The sequence below is a fragment of the Loxodonta africana genome, chromosome 5 (assembly GCF_030014295.1).
Source record: "Loxodonta africana isolate mLoxAfr1 chromosome 5, mLoxAfr1.hap2, whole genome shotgun sequence".
In the NCBI taxonomy this organism is placed as follows: Eukaryota; Metazoa; Chordata; class Mammalia; order Proboscidea; family Elephantidae; genus Loxodonta; species Loxodonta africana.
In genome coordinates this window covers 161,675,214-161,697,652 of record NC_087346.1, presented here as the reverse complement: position 1 = coordinate 161,697,652, position 22,439 = coordinate 161,675,214, and the positions used below count along the sequence as shown (strand labels likewise).

Genomic DNA, 22,439 nt, shown 5'->3' with positions numbered 1-22,439 from the left:
TCACGCTCTGAGTCAGAGCTGCTCACCTGGCTTCTGGTTGATGCCCATATCTCCTCCGTCTAGCGAGTGAGTTCCTATCCTTCCCTCATCCCACTCGGGTTCCTCCTCTCTGGCAGCGAGGACACACCATCTGAGCCACTGGTTTGAGGGTCCTCTCCTGTTCCTCAGAGTGTCTCCCAGCCACCTGTGGCTTGCTCCCCATCACGCCCCCAGCCTCAGCCCAGGGGTCCCTGCCTGGCATGTTGTGGCTGCACATGGAGCCTTTGAGGCCTGGGAAAAGATTTGTCACCAAAATAGACATTTATGTATTTATTATATAAAAGAGGGTTTAGAATACAAGTATGTATGCGTGCTGTTTGTGGGCGTAAGGCAAGCTTCCAGGGCCTAGGTTGTTTTAGGAGGCCCTGGCTGGTACAGACGGTTGACACACCAGCTGCTACCGGAAAGCTGGAGGTTCGCATCCACACAGAGGCACCTTGGAAGAAAGGCCTGGCAGTCTACTTCCAAAAAGTCAGCCATTGAAAACTCTTTGGAGTGCAGTTCTACTCTGACACACATGGGATCGCCATGAGTTGGGCTTGACTTGATGGCATCTGGTAGTGGCGGTTGTTTAGAACTCTAGGTAGTCGAGCTGGGAGGGCCCCGAGTGGATCGGCTTGGCTAGCCGCCTCGTTTTGTAGTTGGGGAGGTTGAGGCCCAGAGTGAAGTCAGTGCCACACAGCAGCTGTGGGGAAAGATGGGACAGGAAGAAGCTGCACGCTGGGTGAGGCAGCGCAGATGAAGCCTGGCCAAGTTAGGCGGCTTGGTCTGGGCTGGACTATGCAAACAGGCCCTAACTCCGTGGGGCTGCTGAGGCAGCCCCTTTGGGGCCAAGAAGGAACCAGCCAGGATCTTAGCTCACCTCCCTGCAGGCATGATTCTAAATGCTTCACTTGGATGTTGTCTCCATTTTACTACATGGAAACTGAGGCACATGGAAGTTAAGAATCTAGCCCAGGCCACAGAATGGGTTAAGTGTAGGAGCTGGGATTTGAACTCAGGCAGCCTACTTCCAGAACCTGTGTCCCCTCCCCCCCACCCCCACCCTGTTTATTTTAAAACTTCCTTATTGAAGTTTAACAATCACACAGGAGTCTGTAAAAATTGTTAAGTGCTGAGCTTATCGGCTGTCACAGAGTGCGGGCCTGCATTTTGCAAGCCGTCCAGCAGGCCTTAGATGGACTTTGACATCAGACCGGGCTTGAATCCAGTTTCCGTTGCTGTGGGACCTTGGGTGAGATACTGCAAACCAGTAGCTGTGGATTTGACTCTGACTCATGTGACCCGTGTGTGTCGGAGTAGAGCTGTGCTCCACGGGGTTTTCAGTAGCCGGTTTTTTGGACGTAGATCACCAGGCCTTTCTTCTGAGGCACCCCTGATTGGATTCAAACCTTCAGCCTTTTGGTTAGCAGCCGAGTACTTAACCATTTGTACCACCCAGGGACTCCTGTGAGTTGCTTATTGTTAAGTGCCGTCAAGTTGGTTCCAACTCATAGCGACCCCATGTCCAACAGAACGAAATGCTGTCTCGTCCTGCCCCGTTCTCACAATGGTTGTGCTTGAGCCCATCGTTGCAGCCACTGTTATCTGTCCATCTAGTTCAGGGTCTTCCTCTTTTTTGCTGTCCCTCTGCTTTACCAAGTATGATGTCCTTCTGCAGGGACTGGTCCCTCCTGATAACATGTCCAAACTATGTGAGAAGGAGTCTCGCCATCCTTGTTTCTAACGAGCGTTCTGGCTATACTTCTTCCAAGACAGATTTGTCCCTTCTGGCAGCCTGTGGTATATTCAACACTCTTGGGCGGCAACAGCTTCCATGTGCACATGAGGTGATTGAAAACACCATGGCTTGGATCAGGCACACCTTAGTCCTTAGAGTGGCATTTTTGCTTTTTAACACTTTGAAGAGCTCTTTGCAGCGTATTTGCCTAGTGCAATGAAGTGTTTGATTTCTTCATTGCTGTTCAGTGGGCATTGATTGTGGATCCAAGTAAAATGAAACCCTTTACAACTTTGACCTTTTCTCCGTGAGTTGCTCAGCCCCCCCAATCTCATGTCTTTGCTGTACTCGGCAGGATTGCCTGAATTAGAGTACGTGTCTGTGGTGGCGCCTCGTGTGTCAGTCGTGTGGTGCACCCTCAGTAAGTGGTCGCTGCCATTGATGATTACGATGACAGATCTCGGTGGCTTTGCTGCATGGTCTGATCATCTTCCTAACCCGCCGCCTGTCTCTCGGTTCCGTCTCAGGTACTTAGGACGTTCAGTTTTGGCAGATCGCTGAGTGTAGCTGAAGCATTTTTTTGGTGGGAGGACTGCCGTGCCTTGAAAGTCCTCCGTTTAAAATATGCTACCTGTGCTCTTTAGACAGGTGGGGTTTACGTTGTGGACTGTGTAAGTTAACTGTCCCTCAGGATTGGGAAGGAGCCTTTGGGGACCCCACACAGTTGGACCCCAATGTCTGCCCCGTTTGCTGAAACATTCGTGGACAGAAACTTACTTAAACAACATTGTGCAAAGCTCCAGGCGCCTAAAAGTTGCCGTTCACACTCCAGAGGGACATCTGGAGCTTCTAGGACTTACCTTTTAGGATTCTTTTTTCTTGAAGAATAATCTATTTAAGAGCCAAACTCCTGTTCTGATTGGCTTTCCACTCCGCATAATGCAAATGAACCCTTATTTTTGGCAGCTTCTGTAGCAGTGGGAAGAGTTGGATCCAGCTTCCTTATTGCGGGTTATCGTCTGTGTCTGGGTTTCCTTGTCTGAGTTGTGGTAGGACCGCAGTGCTGGCTTCGTGGTTGCCGTGGAGATGCAGGACAGTAGATGTGGACGTCGTGCGCAGTGCTTTACACGTGCTGTGCCCTTGTCCTGCACAGGCTGTCCCTGTGAATCGTTAATGCCCTGGAACGACCTGTGCTTCCCCTTCCATGGGCCTCTCTGCCTCAGCCAGAGGCGAAGCAGCCAGAGACAGGGCTGCAGGTGATAGACAAGCATGTGTATGCACACCCTGCTGTGCCCAGACCGTGGGTTCTCCTGTGTCAGAGCCAATGTCAGAGGCCGGCTGACCTGACTGTCCCTCTGGGCGGTCCCCATCCTATGGGTCCAGATGAAGGCCTGGGGGAGGGACTCCTTCCGTGGGGCCGAGTCCGACTGGAATCCTCCCCAGGAAGGTGAGGGAATACCCCGGGAGCTGAGCGAAAGTGACAAGACCCTTCCAAAATACAGACTGCGTCTATCGACCGCCTCGCAAGTGACGAGAGTGAGCAGGGTTCTGATGTCATGGAGGGCTTCCTGAGCCCAGAGCTTACCCAGGGGCCTGCAGTCCCAGACTGGGGCTTGAGCCCAGCTCTGCCACGTGAGGGTGGAGACCTTGGGCAAGGGATGGGGGGGGCTGCCTGCACCTCAGTTTCCTCCTCTGTGCACTGGGGACAACACCTTGCTTGTGGAGCCATTGAGAAATTAGGGGGAGTTTCACGGTGGTGCTCTGGTGGTAGGGCCTGTTCCTGTGAGACTTTGGCCCCCAGCAGTGGTGCCTGCCCTCAGGACATACGGAGCGAGCAGAAAGCAGCAGAGCCCGGGCGCTATGCAGAGCTGCGTGGATGGGAGACCCAGGGCACTGTCTGTGCTGCTGTCCATGGGGATCAGACTCAGGGACACCCCCTCACACTCCTGTCAGGAGAGGGAGGGCGGCTTGGAGCCAGCACCTGTGGGTGGGCACCTGTGGTCGGCACCTGTGGGCGGACACCTGTGGACAGCACCTGTAGGCGAGCGCCTGTGGACCAGCACCTGTGGACAGACACCTGTGGGCAGGCACCTGTGGACTGGCACCTGTGGGCGGGCATGGTCCTCAGGAAGTTAGTGCCAGGGTGTCTGCGGGGTAGGGGCAGCATATTCTCCCTGGGGCCACTGGTACCCATTGCTGTGGCGTTGACTCCGACTCCTGGTGACCCTGTGTGCTTCAGGGTGGAACTGTATGTCACAGTCATCTCTTGGCTGCTTGTCTGTTGCCTGCACACCCTAAGGGGACTGGAACGGAGTGGAGGGATTTCCTCCGTTATCTCAGTGCCTCCAGGGCTCACCTGGTTCTGGGAATGTAGCCGGCTCTCAGCAGATATTTCTGGCATGGGACTGTCTCTGCAACCTGCCCATTAGAACTCGTTACTGATCGTTAGTTTAGCAGGTGGAGCCTTAATCCATGCCAGACGCCTGACCGGGCAGCAGTACCCAGGAGCTTCTGACCCATGCCTTCCTGCAGCTGGGAGTCCAGGGGGAGGCAGGAGTACCCAGGAGCATCTGACCCGTGCCTTCCTGCAGCTGGAAGTCCAGGAGGAGATAGGAGCACAGCTGTAAAATACAGTTGTGAGAGGTGGATGTGGCTGCAAGGCCCCAGGAGCCAGGAGTAAGGAGGACTGATGGCTCCCTGGGGTGGGGGACTTCTCAGAGGAAGCTTTGCTGTGGGTGAGCCTGTCTGGGAAGATCTGATTGAGTGTCTCCTTGTGCCACTCACCGCAGGGCCCCCAGGGGCTCCGATGGCCAGGCCTGCTCGTTCACAAAAAGCCGTGCTGGGTGCAGGGAGCCAGGTATTGGAAAGAAGAGGACACAGGAGGCTGGGGAGGGGGCAGCACTGGGCCCGAGTGCAGCTGAGGCCTCTGCGTGTGTTCTCCTTGGAGAGGCCAGCTGCAGAGAGGCCTAGGGGTCCTCTGTCCACACTGCAGCTGTCTGAGGCACGCAGCGCTGTTGGAGAGCAGGCGGCCTGGGTGCTGCCTGGGTGGTTCGAGGACCCACAGAGCTCGGTGTTAGAGCATACTGGAAGTGGAAGTACCTTTTCCCTTTTCGATTTTTTTTCCCAAAGGCTGACACCTTGTTCCTGAAGCTGAGCCTATGTGTGGCGCCAGTACAGGACTCAGCCCTGGTCACTCTGTGGTGGCCACAGCAACGGGAGGATGCAGGAGAGGAGAGAGATCCCACCGCCAGGGCCATCGTTCCATCCTGGTGCTTAGTCGAGGTGGAGCGGTCCTAGCGCTCAGCTGCAGAGAGGGGTGTCCTCCCACTCAGCTGGAGGTGTGGGTGAGGGTGGGTCCCAGCACTGGGAGGGTGGCCCTCGGGTCGCTGTGAACGGATGCCGTTGATACACTTACAGGGTTTGCAATTCTACTGACATTCGCGAAGCCTTCGTTTGCCCAGCCCCGGCTTCCTAGGTTCCTGTCACTCTGATGTCAGGGTTTTTCGTGCACGAGGCCCAGATCTCTCGTGTAAGTCAAAATTAGTTTTCAAGGCACTTCAGTGATTTGTGTGGCTATAAGGTAGATAGGTAGATAGACAGACGGGTAGATAGATAGCTGCCATCAAGTCAGCTGTGACTCATGGCAACCTCATGTATAACAGAACGAAATGTTGGTTGGTATTGCACCATCCTCACGATGGCTGGCATGTTTGAGGCCATTGTTGAGGCTGTCGTGCCGATCCATCTTACCGAGGGTCCCCCTCACCAACCCTCTGCATGTGGCTAGAAAGGAAAGGAACATTCACGTTTATTGGGCACCGACTGTTGTTGGATGCTGGATTTGCCGGGTACCTCCTTCTTTCATTTACCCTGGGAGTTGTGTGGTTGTGCCCATTTCGCTGATGGGAGGAGGGACGTCAAGGCTCACAAGGTTGAGCCCCTCACCCCAGCTGGTGCCTGCAGAGCCAGAACCTCAGCTGTCAGGGGGCCCTGTGCTCTGTTTGCTCAGGTTTCTTACCTCCTGTGTTCATGGCCTTTGATCTGTGGGAATGTTCATGGTGTTTTGATAATTCGAATCATCTCTTACATTGTCAGAGATTAGCTGTTAATCATGTGCTAAACATGTTTCCTGCTGTATTTGCCTTTTAATTAGAGAAGTATACAGAACTTTATGATGCAGGTACCTTTGGGGTGGGGTTGTGCAGAGACACGTCCTCCATGGCTTTGCTCGAGGGGCTCGGGACTGGGGGACGTGGGGTGGAGGCTTCAGCTAGGAAGTCGGGCAGGGTGAACCGTAGACCTGTAAAACGTGATTGCCAGGTGCGATGGCCAGAGGCAAGAAGGGTGAACTGAAGCTTTGTCTGTGGGTTGGAGAAACGCTTTATTTTATATGGTGTTGTCTTTCATCTTGCCTGTGTTTTTGTTTTGGTGTAGTACAGCGTGGTTCTAACTTCTAAGAAAAATTCATCACCAGTTAGCACAATTCCGTGAGTAAATGGTCCTTCCTTCCTCCCTGGCTTGGGTTTTTACAGGTCGTCGAGTCTGTTTCTGAATGCGGTATTTGGATTCACCCGTCAAATGTCTATTTTTGCCCAGTGCCGCCTGGGCTGGCTGGCTCTGCAGTATCTGGGATGGAGAGATACTCCCCCTTATCTGCTTTCCATGCCTTCGCTTTCGCTGTGTTGACAGGAGAGCAGGCCAGGCTTCCTGAGGGGAGCTGGGGCCAGAGCTGAAACAGCACCACCAGGAGTGGCTGTCGCGGTCACGGCCACCCTTCAGGCAGGCTGGCGGGGCAGATAGAGCGCCTCTGGGAAGGCCCAGCCAGCTAGCTCCCTGCAGCCCTGGCCCCTGAACAGTTCTCCCAGGGCAGTGTGGTGGAGCGGGTTAGGACCAGAGTCCAAAGTCCTGTCCTTTATGTTGTTCTTCTCTGGGTATCGGATTTCAGGGCCACCACCACAGGTCAGCTCTGGTGCCTTAAATGAGAATAAAAGTTTACATCCTGTGTACGGTTCTCCCTGTGCTGAGAGCTCAGTACCCGGCTCGTGCTCCCTTCCTCCCCACACCCCAGTGTACCACCAGACTGTAGATGTGGTGCCTGGTGTGTGTGTATGTATGGGTGTGTGCGTGGTGTGTATGAGTGTGGTATATGGCGTGTGTGCGTGGTGTGTGTGGTGTTTGTGTAGTGTGTGTGGTATGTGAGTGTTGTGTGATGTGTGTGGTGTATGGTGGTGTGTGTGTGATGTGTGGTGTGGTGTGGTGTGGTATGTATGGTATGTAGTGTGTTTGTGGTATGTTGTGTGAGTGTATGATGTGTGTGTGTGGTGTGTGGTGATGTGTGTGTAGCATGTGGTGTGTGTGTGTCACTTTGACTCTCCACTCTTCTGTAGGTCCTGGTCTTTGTTTCTTACCTTGTTGGTTGTCTTCCCTGATCCAGCCACCTGACTCTAACCCTAAACTCCACCACCAGGTACTGTCAACTCCAACTCATGGTGACGCCACATGCGTCAAAGCAAAACTGTGCTCCACAGGGTTTTCAGAGGCGGATTTTTTGGAAGTAGAGTGCCAAGCTTTTCTTCCAAGGCACCTGTGGGTGAACTTGAACCTCCAACTTTTTAGTTAGCAGCCAAGTGCATTAACTGTTTCCACTACCAAGGATTCCCAACATTAAGTGGTTTTAAACTAGTTGTTTAAACTAGGTGTGGCCCACTTTGTGTCCCCAGACTCTAGCTCAGCTGCTAAGCAGCAGCATGATCTTAGATCCGTTGCTTAACCCCACAGACCCTCAGTTTTTTCTGTGGTAAAGGGGACCATGTACCCACCCCAGGGCTGGGTGTACCAGACTGAGCATCTGTGAGGGGCTCAGCCAGCAGGGTGTGGTGGGGGTCTCACTGCACATGGCCCGTGTCACGTGTTGGTGTTGCTTCTGTCTTGATGATGACGTCTTGAGTTTTATGCTGTCAGAACAAGTAGAGCCTTGACTACTGCACGCGTGATGATTCACGTACTTTTGACAGAGGCGTCCTGTTTATCATTAAGAAAAGTCTCTCTCTGCCCTCATGTGCATATGTAGTGGTGTGTGGTGTATGGTGGTGTGTGTGTGGTGGTGTGTGGTATATGGTGGTATGTGGTGGTGTATGGTGGTGTGTGTGTGGTGTATGGTGGTATATGATGGTGTGTGGCCGTGTGTGGTGGTGTATGGTGGTGTGTGGTGATGTGTGTTGTGTGTATGTACACACCTCTGAGCACCAGAAGTGAGACTGGTGGGGTGATGACTTTCACTTTAGACGCGCCTTTTGTTCGTTGCCTTCTGATTATTTTATGTTTTGATGGTATATGCTAAAACTAACTACTGGTCCTGAACCAAAAATTGAATATGTAGGACTTTTCTCAAGGATTCCTCTATCATACAGTTCTTTAGAGAAACAGAACCAGTGAGATATATTTATATAAAGATATTTACTTCAAGGGGTTAGGTCATGCAATTTTGGGGGCTGACAAGCTCTTAATCTATAGGTCAGGTGACAGGCTAGAGACTCCTGCAGGCTCACAGGATTGTGGGGGGCTGGTAGGTCCCGAGATCCATAGGTCAGGTGACCGTAAGAGTGAAGAGAGAGTTTTGCCAAAATATCTTCATAGCCTGAAGGCAGAACACGCCCTAAGGAAACTCTCCTGTGAACTGATTGATTACATTACATTAGAGTGTACTATGGAATGTCACTACGTTATGTTACATTACCTTACATTACATTATGGAAGGCTTTTACATCATTACATTATGTCATGGAACAGCACCTAGACTAGTGTTTGGCCAAACCACTGGGAGTTGTAGCCTCGCCAAGTTGACACATGAAATTATCTATCACATCCTCCATTAATGGGGTCCCAGTGTGCACACGTTAGTGGAGCAGTGTCTTGGGTTTCAAGTGTACTGACTTCATTTCTTTGTTGGTGTTTTGGTAGTTTCTCCTTGAACCAAGATGACTGATGGAAACCTTTCCACCTCTACCAATGGCATAGCCTTGATGGGTGTTTGGGACAGTCGGCCAGGAAGCCACCTTCAGAGCTTGAACCTCAAGGCCCCCAGGTCTCTCTCTCTGCCTGAGCATGGGCCCAAGCTGCCACTTGGCACCCCAGAAGATCGGTGCAGCCTGGAGTCGGTGGACTCAGGCATCCCGACCCTCGAGATCGGTAACCCGGAGCCTGTGCCCTGCAGTGTGGCCCACACAAGGAGAAAGCCATCCGAGCCAGAGGCTATCCCTGAGCGGGCTTCCCAGAGTGCCTGCCCGCTGCCGTCCTGCGCGCTACCAGCCCCCGCCAGTGCTGAACGGGAGCAGGGTGTACGTAAGTCCTCCACGTTCCCCAGGACTGGCTATGATGCGGTGAGGCTCTGCAGCCCCACCGCCAGGGCCCTGAGCCGTAGTGACGCCGCCTCCATCTGCAGCGTGTCCAGCCTCGGCACGGAGCTCTCTGCCACGCTGTCCATCAGCAATGAGGACCTCCTGGACCTTGTCACCAGCAGCTCCAGCGCCATTGTGGCCCTGGAGAATGACGATGACCTGCCATTCACTGATGTCACCCTGGTCTCCACCAAGGAGGCTGGTGGCCCTGCCCAGTGGGACAAGGTGGAGGAACCTGAGGAAGGCATCAAGTCAGGACTTCTAGGACCACTTAGCCACTTCTTGGCCAGGTAATGCCCTTTGTCTGCCTGGAGGAGCCAGGGGTTGCAAGAAGCCAGGCCAGGTATACTGCCCTTCTAGGGAAGCCTCTGTTGTCCAGAGTGTGTCCTCTTTTTTTGTGCCTCGCTAACCAGGCTCTGTCTACTCGTGTGAAGCTGCTGTTCACTCCTTCAAGGGCCCTTACTAGCCAGGTTCTGTGTTGTATAGATAGTTGAGCCTTGGGACAGTTTCAAGGGCCCAGAACCCTGCGGTGTTGCATGTAGGACTAGACTGTTGGTGATTTTCCTGTCTCTTAGACCGGCGACCTGCCCAGAGCTGCTCCTCATGGGTGCTGGTCCCGGCTGGGTGGTGGGAGTGCATTTGTGAGGGACCCTGGCTACCTACCTGCCACTTGTGCCCAGTGAGGCCCCTGCTGGATGCTTGGCAGCACTGGGCATCCCTTTGAGAAAGTGTGAATTGCTGGCTGGCGTCAGTGATTGGGGATATTAGTGGGCTGCTGACGAGTCACTGACCACTGACCTGCTCGGTGTCTCGCCCTGAATGTGGGTAATCTTGGTCTTGAGTGAAGTGCCCCGTGGCAGGGTATGGTTGTGGGGGCGGGGCCCATTCTCAGAGCTTGGTACTTGGCAGTGGCCTCAGGGGAGGAGCCCAGGAGCTTGGGGAGGCACCTTTGTCACAGTCCCTGCCAGGACCATGGCCCTAAGCGGGCACTGCTCAGATCTGTGCTGCTGACAGGTCCCCTTCTCAGCCCAGGGCTTGCAGCTCTGCCTGTCAGGATGCACCTTGGACTTGTTAAATGCGGGCTGTAGAATCCAGCCCAGAACTACAGAGCCAGAATCTTGGGGGGCCTGGGAGGCAGCTTTTCAGAACACTGGGTTCTTGGCAAATGTGGGAACATTGCTCAGAGTGGAGGTGTTAGAGCAGCGTAGAGGGGCGAGCTTGGCTCCAGGATGGAGTAGGCCTTGCAGGCTTCCTAGCTGTGTGGCCTTGGGCAGGCCGCTCCTCCTCTCTCAAGGCCGCCTGCCTCCAGAACAGCACTGGTATGTGCCTGTCCTGCTGTGATGGACGGTCCACCTTCGCTGTCCCTCCTCTGTTGCCCTCTCTGTAACCTGCGGATAATAAAGCCTGTGTTGAATAGTGGCGTGGGGACCCAGGTGCACGGTAAGCCTGTTGTGCCGGTCTCGGTGGTGCCTGGCCAGTCTGCCGCGTTGTCTCACAGGACCTCCAGCAGTCTGTCAGAGCCTCTTCCCTTTGCTTCTTGAAAATCTTCCTCAGCTCTGTGCTACTGAAAACAGGTGTATCCCCTCTGCTTTACTCCCTGGTGCTGCCTGTGTACCCTTGTTTCGATGGCTCTGCCATTGCTTTTAAGAGCGGCTGTCAAGCTCCTTGGGGAAGTTGGTGGAATGTTAGGAACAAATCAGCAAAATGACTGAGGAAATGGGCCGGGTCTCCTAGAGTCTTAAAGTGTTCTTTAACTTTTAGTCTTGATTAGTCTAGTTTTAGTCTGGATTTCCTTTGAGGGGAAGAGGATTCTGTTCCAGAAATGTAAACATTTTACAGGTGAGGACGGTAGTGGTTCAGTGGTGGAATCCTTGCCTTCTGTGTGGGAGGGAGACCTAGGTTTGATTCCTGGCCAAGGCACCTCATGCTGAGCCACCACCTGTCTCTCTGTGGAGGCCTGTGTGTTGCTGTGATGCTGGATGGGTTTCAGTGGAGCGTCTGGACTAAGACAGACTAGGGAGAAAGACCTGGCAATCTGCTTCCAAAAATCAGCCAACTAAAACCCTGTAGATCACAACGATCTGATCCGTAAGCAGCCATGGGGATGGCACAGGACTCAGCAGCGTTTTGTTCCAGTGTGCATGGGGTCACTGTAAGCTGGAATTGACTTGATGGCAAGTAATAACAACAACAAATTGAGTTCCAGGGAATGGCTAGTAACACAGCCTGGGCTGGCACAGAGCACATGCTCAGAGGGCTGTGGACTGAGGAAGTCTTTGTTGGCCTTCTTGACTTAAGATCAGGCAGAGGAATGACCCAGTCAAAAACTAGGCTAAGGACATGAGCAGACACTTCACCAAAGAGGACGTTCAAGCAGCCAACAACACATGAAAAGATGGTCTCTATTGTCAGCCATTAGAGAGATGCAGATCAGAACTGCAAGGAGATACCACTTCACCCCTGCTAAAATGGCACTGATTAAAAAAAAAAAAAACAACCTGGAAAACAACAAATGTTCCAGCAGATGTAAAACCCTTATCTGCTGCTGGTGGAGATGTAAAATGGTGAAACCGTTGTGGAAGACAGTGTGAGGAGTCCTCAAAAAATTAAAAACAGAACTCTCTTATTACCCCACAATTCCACTCCTAGGTCTATACCCTGGAGATCTAATAGAAGAGACACCAACAGAGATATGCACCGTGTTCGTTATAGCACTATACACAGTAGCAAAAAGATGGAAACAACCTCAGTGCCCATCAGTGGACGAATGGATAAGCAAAATGTGGTAGATACATAGGACGGAGTACTACACAGCCACAGAGGAAGATGAGTCCTTGACTCATCTTGCAGCAAGGATGAACCTGCAGGACATTAGGCTGAACGAAATAAGTCAATCACAAAAGGACAAAGTTGTATGATCTCACTTTCATGAAATGACAAGAATAGGTAATACGTGTAGAAACCAGTGTTCACTGGTGGTTGAGGGGGATGGTGAATCTTCTCTAGGTGATAGTCACTTTTATTGGTGGTGATGGGAAAGGTGGCACCTAACGTGGGTGAAGCATACACAGCTTGACTAGTTGATGCCTGCAAGTTGATGAAGTTGGACACAAGAAAAATGATGTATTAGTAAATGCTGTGTTATGTATTTTTGTAACAACAATAGCTAATGTATATGTGTATATATGTAATAAAACGAATAGGTTATAAATAATGACATTTCTTATATACAACAGATCACCTCATGGGATTCGTTTTCTTGGTTTGAAGATTTAGAGTCATGGTCTCGTGGGACAATTCAGTCAATTGGCATAACATAGTTCACAAAGTTCATGTTCCACATCCTACTTTGGTGAGCAGTGTCTGGGGTCTCAAAAGCTTACAAGCAGCCATCTAAGATGCAACTATTGGTCTCTATTTGTTTGGAGTAAAAGAGAAAGAAGGAAACCGAAGAATCAGAGAAGGAACCTGACTACAGGATTGTCTCCGTGAATCATACATGGCCTCCTCTACCCCTATGACCAGAAGAACTAGATGGTGCCCTGCTGCCAAGAGGCGGACCGAAGAAGAATTGACCTTTGAATTGTGTTGGAGTAAAATATTGAATATACCACAGACTGCCAAAAGAATGAAGAAATCTGTCTTGGAAGAAGTACAACCTAAATGCTCCTCAGAAGCAAGGATGGTGAGACTTCGTCTCACATATTCTGAACATGCTAGCGGGAGGGATCAATCCCTGGAGAAGGACATCATGCTTGGTAAAGTAGAGGGTCAGCCAAAAAGAGGAAGACCGTCAATGAAATGGGTTGACACAGTGGTTGCAACAATGAACTTAAGCATAACAACGACTGTGAGGATGGCGCAGGATGAGACGGTGTTTCATTCTGTTGTACACAGGGTCGCTGTGAGTTAGAACTGACTCAAAGGCACCTAACAGCAACAACAACACATGCATGTGAACACTGGCCAATGAATAAGGAAGACCGAAAAAGAGCTGATCCCTTTGAATTATGGTGTTGGCAAAGAATATTGACTATACCGTGGACTGCCAGAAGAATGAACAAATCTGTTTTGGAAGTACAGCCAGAGTGCTCCTTAGAAGCGAGATGGTGAGAACTGATGCCTGGAGAAGGACATCATGCTTGGTAAAGTAGTTGTTGTTGTTAGGTGCTGTCGAGTCGGTTCTGACTCATAGCGACCCCATGCACAACAGAATGAAACACTCTCCAGTCCTGCACCATCCTTACAATCATTGTTTTGCTTGAGCTCATTGTTGCAGCCATTCTGTCAATCAGTGGTAAAGCAGAGGGTCAGCGAAAAAGAGGAAGACCCTTGATAAGATAGGTCGACACAGTAGCAGCAGCAATAGGCCCAGCCACAGCAGTGATTGTAAGGGTGATGCAGGAGTGGGCAGCGTTTTTTTCTCTCATACATGGGGCCACTATGAGTTGGAACCTACTCAAGGGCACCTAACAACAACAACTACAATGATAACTCTATGTGCAACTTTTTGAGGAACCTCCAAACTGTTTTCCATAGCAGCTGTGCCATCTTAACCATTTGACCAGCAGTGTCAGTCTCTAATGTATTATTGATTTATTTCATACATAGACAAAAGTCATAGGTTATGGTGTTCAGCTCCGAGAAGGTCCTTGAACTAAGCCAGCACTTAGACACAGAACAGGGCATTAACAATTCCCAGAAGCCCCCCGCACCCCTCGTCTCTGACTCCTGACGGCAGAGGCTCGTGCCTAGTCTGTGTCCAGCTGCTCTGACTCCCCGTTGATTTATGAACCCATCCGTGCTGCTCTGAGGAGCTGTGGAAACTTTTCTCGTTCCACTGGGTGAGGGAGTTCTCCATCAGGTGGACTTCACTGGGTGAAGCACCACAACCCACCCAAGCGGGCCTTGATGGGCGTTCAGGGCCACCAGGGGTGCTGCAGATCAGAGATCCCTGTGAAGTTGGGGTGCACCTCCTGCCTGTCTCTGTTGGGCTTATACCAAGGAGAAGGATGCTGGGGGACCATGTGCCTTGAGTAGACACCACCAGACGGTCTTCCAAGGTAGCAGTAGAAGTTCTCACTCTGCCCAGCAGTGTTTGAGCGCTCTGCCCGCTCCTCATCCATCTCATTTTGGGGGAGTTCTATTTAATTTTGTTATAATTTCAAACTTAGCAGTTGCAAAATCAGTAACCAGAACTTCCATTACCCTTTACCCAGATGCGTTGGCCCATTGCTTTATGGTTCTCCTTCCCTGTCTCTCCTCTCTCTCCCCCCCACCTTTCCTTTTCTCTTCTTCTCCCCTTCTTTCTTCCTTTCTCCATCTCTCTCTCTCACTCCCTTGGTCCCTTGGTCTGTCTCTCTCCCTCCACACGTATATATTTACATACAATTTTTTCATCACTTATTGAGTGTATATTGGAGATACTGTGTCCCTTGACCCCATCTACTTCAGTGTGCATGTCCTCAGGACAGGGACATTCTCTCGCCTGATTATGGTGAGTTTATCAAAATGAAGATTTGTGATGTTGATATGATACTGTTATCTACCCCACAAGCCGTGCTCACACTTCGTAGATGGCCCCAAGGCCATGCGTTGGTATTTTACTTTCCTGGATAAATTCCATCAGGATCACCTGGTTACACCAGGTCGTCCCATCTCCATAGTCACCTCACAACTGGCACCGTTTGTCTGCTGGGCTCTGCGTCACCCCGGAGTCCAGGCCAGGTGCTCTGTAGACGGCGCCTCCATTGGCACCTTCCGTGTTCCCTGGCGAAGAGGACAGGGGTGTGCTTTTGGCAGGGACACTGCTGGGGGGTTGCTGTGCCCTTCTAAGAGCCTCAGGGCAGGGGCCCACGGCCCTGGTTTATCCCAGTATTGGTGATCTGTCATCACTTGGCTAAAGTTTGCTAATTCCCTCCTCCGTAATGTGACTGTTTGCCCTGGTAATGGAAAAGTCAAGTCGTTGCATAGCAGAAATAGTTCACTTGACTACTAACCTAAAGGTTGGCAGTTCACACCGAGCCAGCAGTGCCATGGGAAAAAGGACTGGCAATCTGCTTCCATTAAGATTGTTGCTGTTGTTAGGTGCTGTCAGGTTGGTTCTGACTCATAGTGACCCTATAGGACAGAGTAGAGCTCCCCCGTAGGGTTTCCAAGGAGTGGCTGGTGGATTTGAACTGCCGACCTTTTGGTTAACAGCTGAGCTTTTAACCACTGCGCCACCAGGGCTCCATTAAGATTACGGCCAGGAATACCCTGTGGACCAGTTCAGCTGTATCACATGGGGTCACCGGGAGTCAGAATCAACTCAATGGCAACGTTGCCTTTTTTTTTTTTTTTTTTTAGTTAAAAGTAATATTTAGAAAGATTCTTTGAAATTATATGTAAACATCCCATTCCTCATCAAATGTTGACCCACCAGTTTTGGTATCTGCTGATCATTCTCCAAGCCTGTCTTCCTCCTGCGTTTACCTTTTGGCGTTCTTTTGTGAACAACAGCTTCTTCTTCTTTATACATTTGTTTATTTCTATCAACGTGGACTCATGAGTTTTTATTCAGTAGGTCCTAATCTGCTGTCATTAATTGTTTATTTTATATTTTTTTGTTGAGTGTATTCACAGCAAAACATACACTGATTTCAGAGTTTCTCTCTTTACAGTTGAGTGACATTGACCAAGTTTTTCAAGTTGTGCCACCATTCTCGCTATCCTTTTCCAAGTTATTCCACCACAGTTAACGTAAACTCACTGCCCCCTGAGCTTCTCATCTGACCTCTCAGGTTACTGTTGCCAGTTTGATCCCATGTAGATAATTCTTTAGAACAGCACGGTGCTCAGGGCAGACGTTGGTTATTAACAAAGCTAAACTACTGTTTGGTTTAAAGATCACTTCAGGGGATAGTTTTGGTTTAAGCTTTAAAGATTATCTCAGGGCAATAATTTTGGGGGATCATCCAGCCTCTGGCTCTTGAAAGTCTGAATTCCATGAGAATTTGAAATTCTGTTCTACGTATTCCCCTTTTTAATCAAGATTCTTCTATAGACTCTAGTGGTGGCTGGGCAGCAGTCAGTTCTGGTCTCATGGCAAAGAAGGTAGATGTTCATGAGACAAGTGGACACACATTCCAGTTCCTCCTTGGTTTCCTGACTCTTCCTCTGTTGCTCCAGGATAATAGAGACCAATTGTACTGTGGACGGCTGCCTGCAAGCTTTGAAGACACCAGGCAGTATGCAACTAGGACGTAGAACAGAAGCACTGAGAACAACATTAGGCCTGTTGACTGGGACAGCCCATGAAACCATGCCCCTAAGTCTCCAAACCAGGAAAACAGATCCCACGAGGTGTTCGGTTGTGCTTCAGCAGCCTCGGCAGCTGCTCCTTTTTGTTGCTGTTGTTGTGCGTTTGTTCTCTGTGGCATTCGTTAGGCCCTATGTGTGGGACATATGCCATGTGCCACCTTCTCGTCAGATCGTACACATGTTTTTATAGAAACTTCGAGTTTTGTGTAGGTCCCTGGCCAGCTAGCCTTTGCCCTGCCCTTGCTGAGGTTGTGGTCCACTTGGGAAACCAAAACCCAAACCCGTTGCTGTTGAGTCAACTCTGACTCATGGCGACCTCATGTGTTTCAGAGTGGAACTGCGCTCCATAGGGTTTTCAGTGGCTGTAACCTTACGGAAGTAGATTGCCAGGCCTTTCTTCCATGGTGGCACTGGGTAGACTTAAACTGCCACCCATTTGGTTTATAGTCCAGTGCAAATGGTAAGTATGAAACGTAGGAAGCTCTGTAGGACCAGAGGAGTGTATGGGGTTTGAGAAATCCACAGCCAAGCCTGTTCCTCAGCTACCCGCTGTTTCCGCTCATAAATTAACTTCCCTTTGCCTAGGTAGAGCGTAGAATCTGTTCTATTTAGAAAATGTTAGTGGACTAGCCATTGAAACGATCTTACCTGTTTTCTACCTTGGGGGGTGACTATTTAAATATGTTTGCGCTTTTGTTTCTGAAACACTGTTCGGTATCTCTAACGTTAAATTCTTCTCTGCCTCAGTTTTGCACGTGCATGTTCAGGGTATGGATTGCCACATCAAATCAGATGGTTCCTGTTTATGCTGAGTGAGCTGGGTTTGAATTGTTTCAATTCCCGTTTTGCTGATTCTTTGTTACGAATTGTGGTTTATCGTGGGATTCCTGTAAGTTCTCTGTCTGGTAGAAGGTGGAGCCATCGGGTATGCTCAGTAGCCATGTTGGGCTCCCAGCTGTCTGCTTGTTAACACAGGCTCTGTGTACCTGGAGGCTGGTTGTTGCTAGTCGACTCAGAGTGACCCCATGTGTACAGAGTAGAACTGCTCCATGGGGTTTTCAGGGCCGTGACTTTTCAGAAGCAGATCTCCAGGCTTGTCTTCCGAGAGGCCTCTGGGTGGGGTCAAACCACCAACCTTTCAGCTAGTAGTCAAGCACTTACCCGTTTGTGCCACTCAAGGAGTCTGTATATGGAGGCTGGGGTTGAAAATTAGGGTGTGGATTTAAGTCCTGATTTCCTTTCAGCCTTCAGATTTGGTATAAAGCACACTCCCTTCCAGGACGGGAGGCCCAGGGAGGGAGTGGAGAGGCGTGGCTCTGTGCAGTCCACCTCTTCAGGTAGAAGGAGCCAGGCATGAGGAGGAAGGAAGAGACAGCGATCTACTGAGGAAAAGGCCTGGCACAGAGCTGTTTCCCGGACCCACCCTTGCCCTGGCCTCTGGCTATTTAAGCCTTTACCCTAGAAAGGACAGGTTTCACTTCCTGTAGACAGTCCTTTAAGGGCAGTGTGATTTTTAAAGCAGAAGAAGCTGAGTGGAGGTCAGAATGTGTGGGGAAAACATCATGAATATGTATTGAGTTAGGTGAGCACTGGCTGCTGAACAAACCTGAGATATAAATCCACACACACACACTCTTCTGTTGTGTTTCCAACACCTGCCTGTCAGTCTGTCCTACTGTGGTGGTTTGTGTGTTGCTAGAAGATATGCCACCGGTATTTCAAATACCAGCAGGGTCACCCATGTGGGACAGGTGTTAGTGGGGCTTCCAGACTAAGAGAGTAGGAAGAAACGCCTGGCAACCTGCTTCCAAGAATCAGCCAATAAAAACCTTACAGATCACAACAGAACACTGTCCCACTTGCTTGCTTTGGCCGCATGATCAGGAGGGATCAAGTGCTAGGGGAGGATGTCGTGTCTGAGGGAGGCCCTCAGTGAGAGGGATGGGGACATAGCTGAAGCAGTGGACTGTAACATGCTGGCGACTGTGAGGGTGACAGAGGACCAGTCATTGTTTAGCTCTGTTGTCCACAAGGTCGCCATGAGTTGAAGTCGACTTGATGGCATCCATCCACCCACCCATCTACTCATCCACCCATTCATCCACTCAGCCGTCTGTCCGTCCTTCCATCCGTTCTTCTGTCCATCCGTCCGTCCATCCATCCGTCCATCTTGTGTTTCCAGCTCATGTATGCAGTTAATTGGGGATCTCTCCCGAATTCCTTCTGTCCTGTGGCCTCTCTGCACAGAGGGTGGACGGGGTGGAGCAGGGGGGCTGGGCGTGACCGTGTTTGGCGCCAGGCCCACCAGCATACACACCCTGTATGCACAGGCTCATGGGGAAGCAGTCTGGTTGGGTACCCGGGACATTGGCTCCCTCCTCTCTCCTGTGAGGGCAAGGGTCTCTAGCAGCTCACTGAATGCCAGCGTCATCCTCCTGCCCGAACAGAGGTCCTCATAGACCAGGGTATGGTCACACTCCTGGAATGGCACTTTCCCTCTGAGAGAAGGCCCATGGGCTTCTGTGGGGAAGGTGGCTGTCCTAGTCATCTAGTTCTGCTGTATCAGAAATACCACAAGTGGATGGCTTTAACAAAGAGAGACTTATCCTCTCACACTTTAGTAGGCTAAAAGTCTAAATTCAGGGTGCCATCTCCATGGGAGGGCTTTCTCTCTCTGTCAGCTCTGGGGAAAGGTCCTTGTCATCAGTCTTCCTTGGACCTGGGAGCTTCTCAGCATGGAGACCCTGGGTCCAAAGGACGCACTCTGCTCCTGGCACTACTTTCTTGGTGGTTTGAGGTCCCCGTGTCTCTCCACTCACTTCTCTTTTATATCTCAAAAGGAACTGATTCAAGACACAACCTAATCTTGTAGATTGAGTCCTGCCTCATTAGCATAACTGTGCTAATCCCTCCTCATTAACTTCATAGAGGTAGGATTTACAACACATAGAAAAATCCCATCAGATGACAAAATGGTGGATGGTCACACAATAGTGGGAATCATGGCCTAACCAAGTTGATACACAGTTTTGGGGGACACAATTCCATCCCTAACGGTAGCCTAGATTTGCTGGGAGGCACTCAGCCGAGCTTTAAGAGCCCTCTGAGCTGGGAGGGGAAACCCTGGTGGCGTAGTGGTTAAGTGCTATAGCTGCTAACCAAAGGGTTGGCAGTTCAAATCCCCCAGGCACTTCTTAGAAACTCTATGGGGCAGTTCTGCTGTGTCCTATAGGGTCGCTATGAGTCGGAATCGACTCAGCGGCACTGGGTTTGGTTTGGGTTTGAGCTGGGAGGGAGCCTACAGCCTGGATGAGTGAAAGCAGAGATTGGAGGGCTCTTACTTGAAGTCACTGGTGGTACAAGTGGGTAAATACTTGACTACTAGCCAAAAGGTTGGTGGTTTGATCCCACCCAGAGGCTTCTTGGAAGACAGGCCTGGATAGCTGCTTCTGAGAGCCCACAGCCTTGAACATCCTGTGGAGAGTTCTACTCTGCACAAGCGGGGTTGCCATGAGTCGGGGTCGACTCAACAACTCACAACAGCAACTGGGAAGGTGTGGTTTGGTTAGTGAGGAGAGTTGTCCAAGCAGCTTAAAGCAACATGTAAAAGAAAATGACTCAGTCTTTGTGGAAACAGTGGACAGGCATTCATCTTAAATCCACAGAGATTAAAGCAGCGATGAAAGAAGGAGCTGGTGGGTGGGAGAGATGTTTATTTGGCAAGGAGCAAAGTTCTCAGCTCGGCTATACCAGAAGCTGGCTGGAAAGTGAAGAAAAAGTGGTGTCCTGCCCACCCCAGATTGCTTCAGTAGGTTTGGGGTGAGACCTGGGCATCAGCGTTTTCTAAGCAACCCCTAGTGTAACCTGGGCACAGATCCACCAGAGAGGGGAGTGTAGACTTAGGGTTGGCCCTGAGTTCAGATCCAGGCCCCTTAGTTTGCAGTGTGGCCTCAGCAAGGTCATGCCCCTGATGCCTCATCTTTGAGGCCAGGAAAGTCATACATAGTCCCCTTGAGGCGGGGACTTGTAACTTGTCAGCAACATGTGTCCCCATACCTGACAGTGCGTGGGACATTGGCAGTGCTCATGGATGTTGTCCTGTTGAAGAGGTAACTTGCAGGAACAGGGTCAGGGTTAGGTGAGGTCAGATGCCCGGCCCTAATACAACGGATAAACTGCTTGAAGTGTCGCTGATGGAATCCCTGGGTGTGGCAACCAGTTAAGCACTTGGCTGCTAACCGGAAGATTGGAAGTTTGGGTCCACCCAGAGGTGCCTCAGGAGAAAGGCCTGGCAATCTACTTCTGAAGAATGAGCTTTGGAAAACCCTGGGGAGCACAGTTCTGCTCCGGCACCCGCGGAGTCACCAGGAGTCGGAACCGACTCCGCGGCGGCTGGCTGGTTAGTGTCATCAACAGGCACATTTAGCTGTCACACACCACGGTGACTGAATGGTGGGACCCCAGTCAACACATGAGGAAACTGAGGCCTAGAGAGACGCATATCTCGCCCAAAGTCAGAAGCTTGTTCTGAAGCCGGGTTCAGAGTCCTGTGTGTGCTCTTCCACCGCAGGTCACGTCTCATTCTTTAAAGTTCTCATGTGGGCACAGCCGTTTCATTCCTCCTCTGACGTGTCATCGTGATCGCCAGACCAGTCGTGGTTTGTGGTGTGTACTGGTGATTGTTGGAAACCCTGGTGGCGTAGTGGTTAAGTGCTATGGCTGCTAACCAAGAGGTCGGCAGTTCAAATCCGCCAGGCGCTCCTTGGAAACTATTGGGCAGTTCTACTCTGTCCTATAGGGTTGCTATGAGTCGGAATTGACTCCATGGCAGTGAGTTTGTTTTTTTTTTTCTGGCCTGGTGATTGTTAGCTAGCAGCTCCTCCTGTGTGTACAGGTAGGTGCTTGCTAACTAGCAGCTCTCATGTATACAGGCGCGTGCTAACTAGCAGCTCTCATGTATACAGGCGCGTGCTAACTAGCAGCTCTCATGTATACAGGCGCGTGCTAACTAGCAGCTCTCATGTATACAGGCGCGTGCTAACTAGCAGCTCTCATGTATACAGGCGCGTGCTAACTAGCAGCTCTCATGTATACAGGTGCGTGCTAACTAGCAGCTCTTTGTGTGTAAACTTGCAACTCTTCCTGCCCCCTTTTTCCTTATTATCAGTTGAAGATTAAGAATAAATGAGCATTTTTCCTAGTAAAATAGCGCTCTACCCTAAATTACATAGGCACTTTACCCTGCCTCTTCTCTTTCCTCATAAGACTTAAACCAATTAGATAGAGTGGACTAGACCCCACTGGGTTTTTCCTCCCTGGTATTAGATGCTGGCTAGTGTGTGGAGGTGGTTTTAAGGGGGTTGCCAGCGCCCTGACTCACAGCTTATCAGCAGTAGGGATACATGACAGTGTTTCAGGGTTAGTTAATGAGTTATCTGTTAACTCAGTACCATCCGGCAGGGTATGCAAGGCCTTGCAGATACAAAGACCAAGAGGACAGCATCCTCCATCCTTGCAGAACATTCAGGGCAGTGTCGTGGAAGGTGATGCATAGGGAACGAAAACCCAGCCCTCTAGTGCTCTGGGCGAGGAACGTGTAAAGTGCGGTGGGTTTGGGGAGCAGACTGGAGGGGGCTTGGGAGGGCTGGCAGCCTGGAGGGGCTGCGGACTTTAACCCTTTTTGAAGCGTAATGTGAAGCATGGCAAAGCACAGCGTGTCGGCTGCCAGACCAGTGCAGAGGCCACGCAGCACCCAAGGCCCCTTGGCGTGGCCTCCCTGCCAGCACTTCCGTCGCGTCGCCGTTGGTCAGCTTTGCCCTGCCTGGAGCTTGAATAAGCGAGGCTGCGCATCCTGGAGCTGGCCCAGGTTGTGGGTGGAGCAGTGGTGTTGGGTTTCTTCCATTCGGAGTGGGGGGGTTTCAGTTGTATGGAACCACCTCTGTGTTGCAGTCCTGGCGTGAGTGTTAGGGTTGTTCAGTCTT

General features: G+C 50.9%; 1 protein-coding gene across 5 annotated transcripts in view; it reads left to right on the top strand.

The window, feature by feature from the left end:
• TBC1D14 (TBC1 domain family member 14) overlaps positions 1-22,439 on the top strand; it is a 90,678-nt gene that overhangs the window by 2,962 nt on the left and 65,277 nt on the right. For 3 of the 5 annotated variants that reach the window (XM_003422739.4, XM_064286213.1, XM_064286211.1), the window contains exon 2: positions 8,720-9,446. The exons of 1 other annotated variant lie outside the window; for it this stretch is intronic. In XM_003422739.4, coding sequence (XP_003422787.1) covers positions 8,737-9,446 — 710 coding nt within the window. In that variant the 5' untranslated portion in view covers positions 8,720-8,736. Of the gene's footprint in view, positions 1-8,719; positions 9,447-22,439 lie in introns of those variants that run through there. One more of the 5 variants, XM_064286215.1, reaches the window with a different exon arrangement.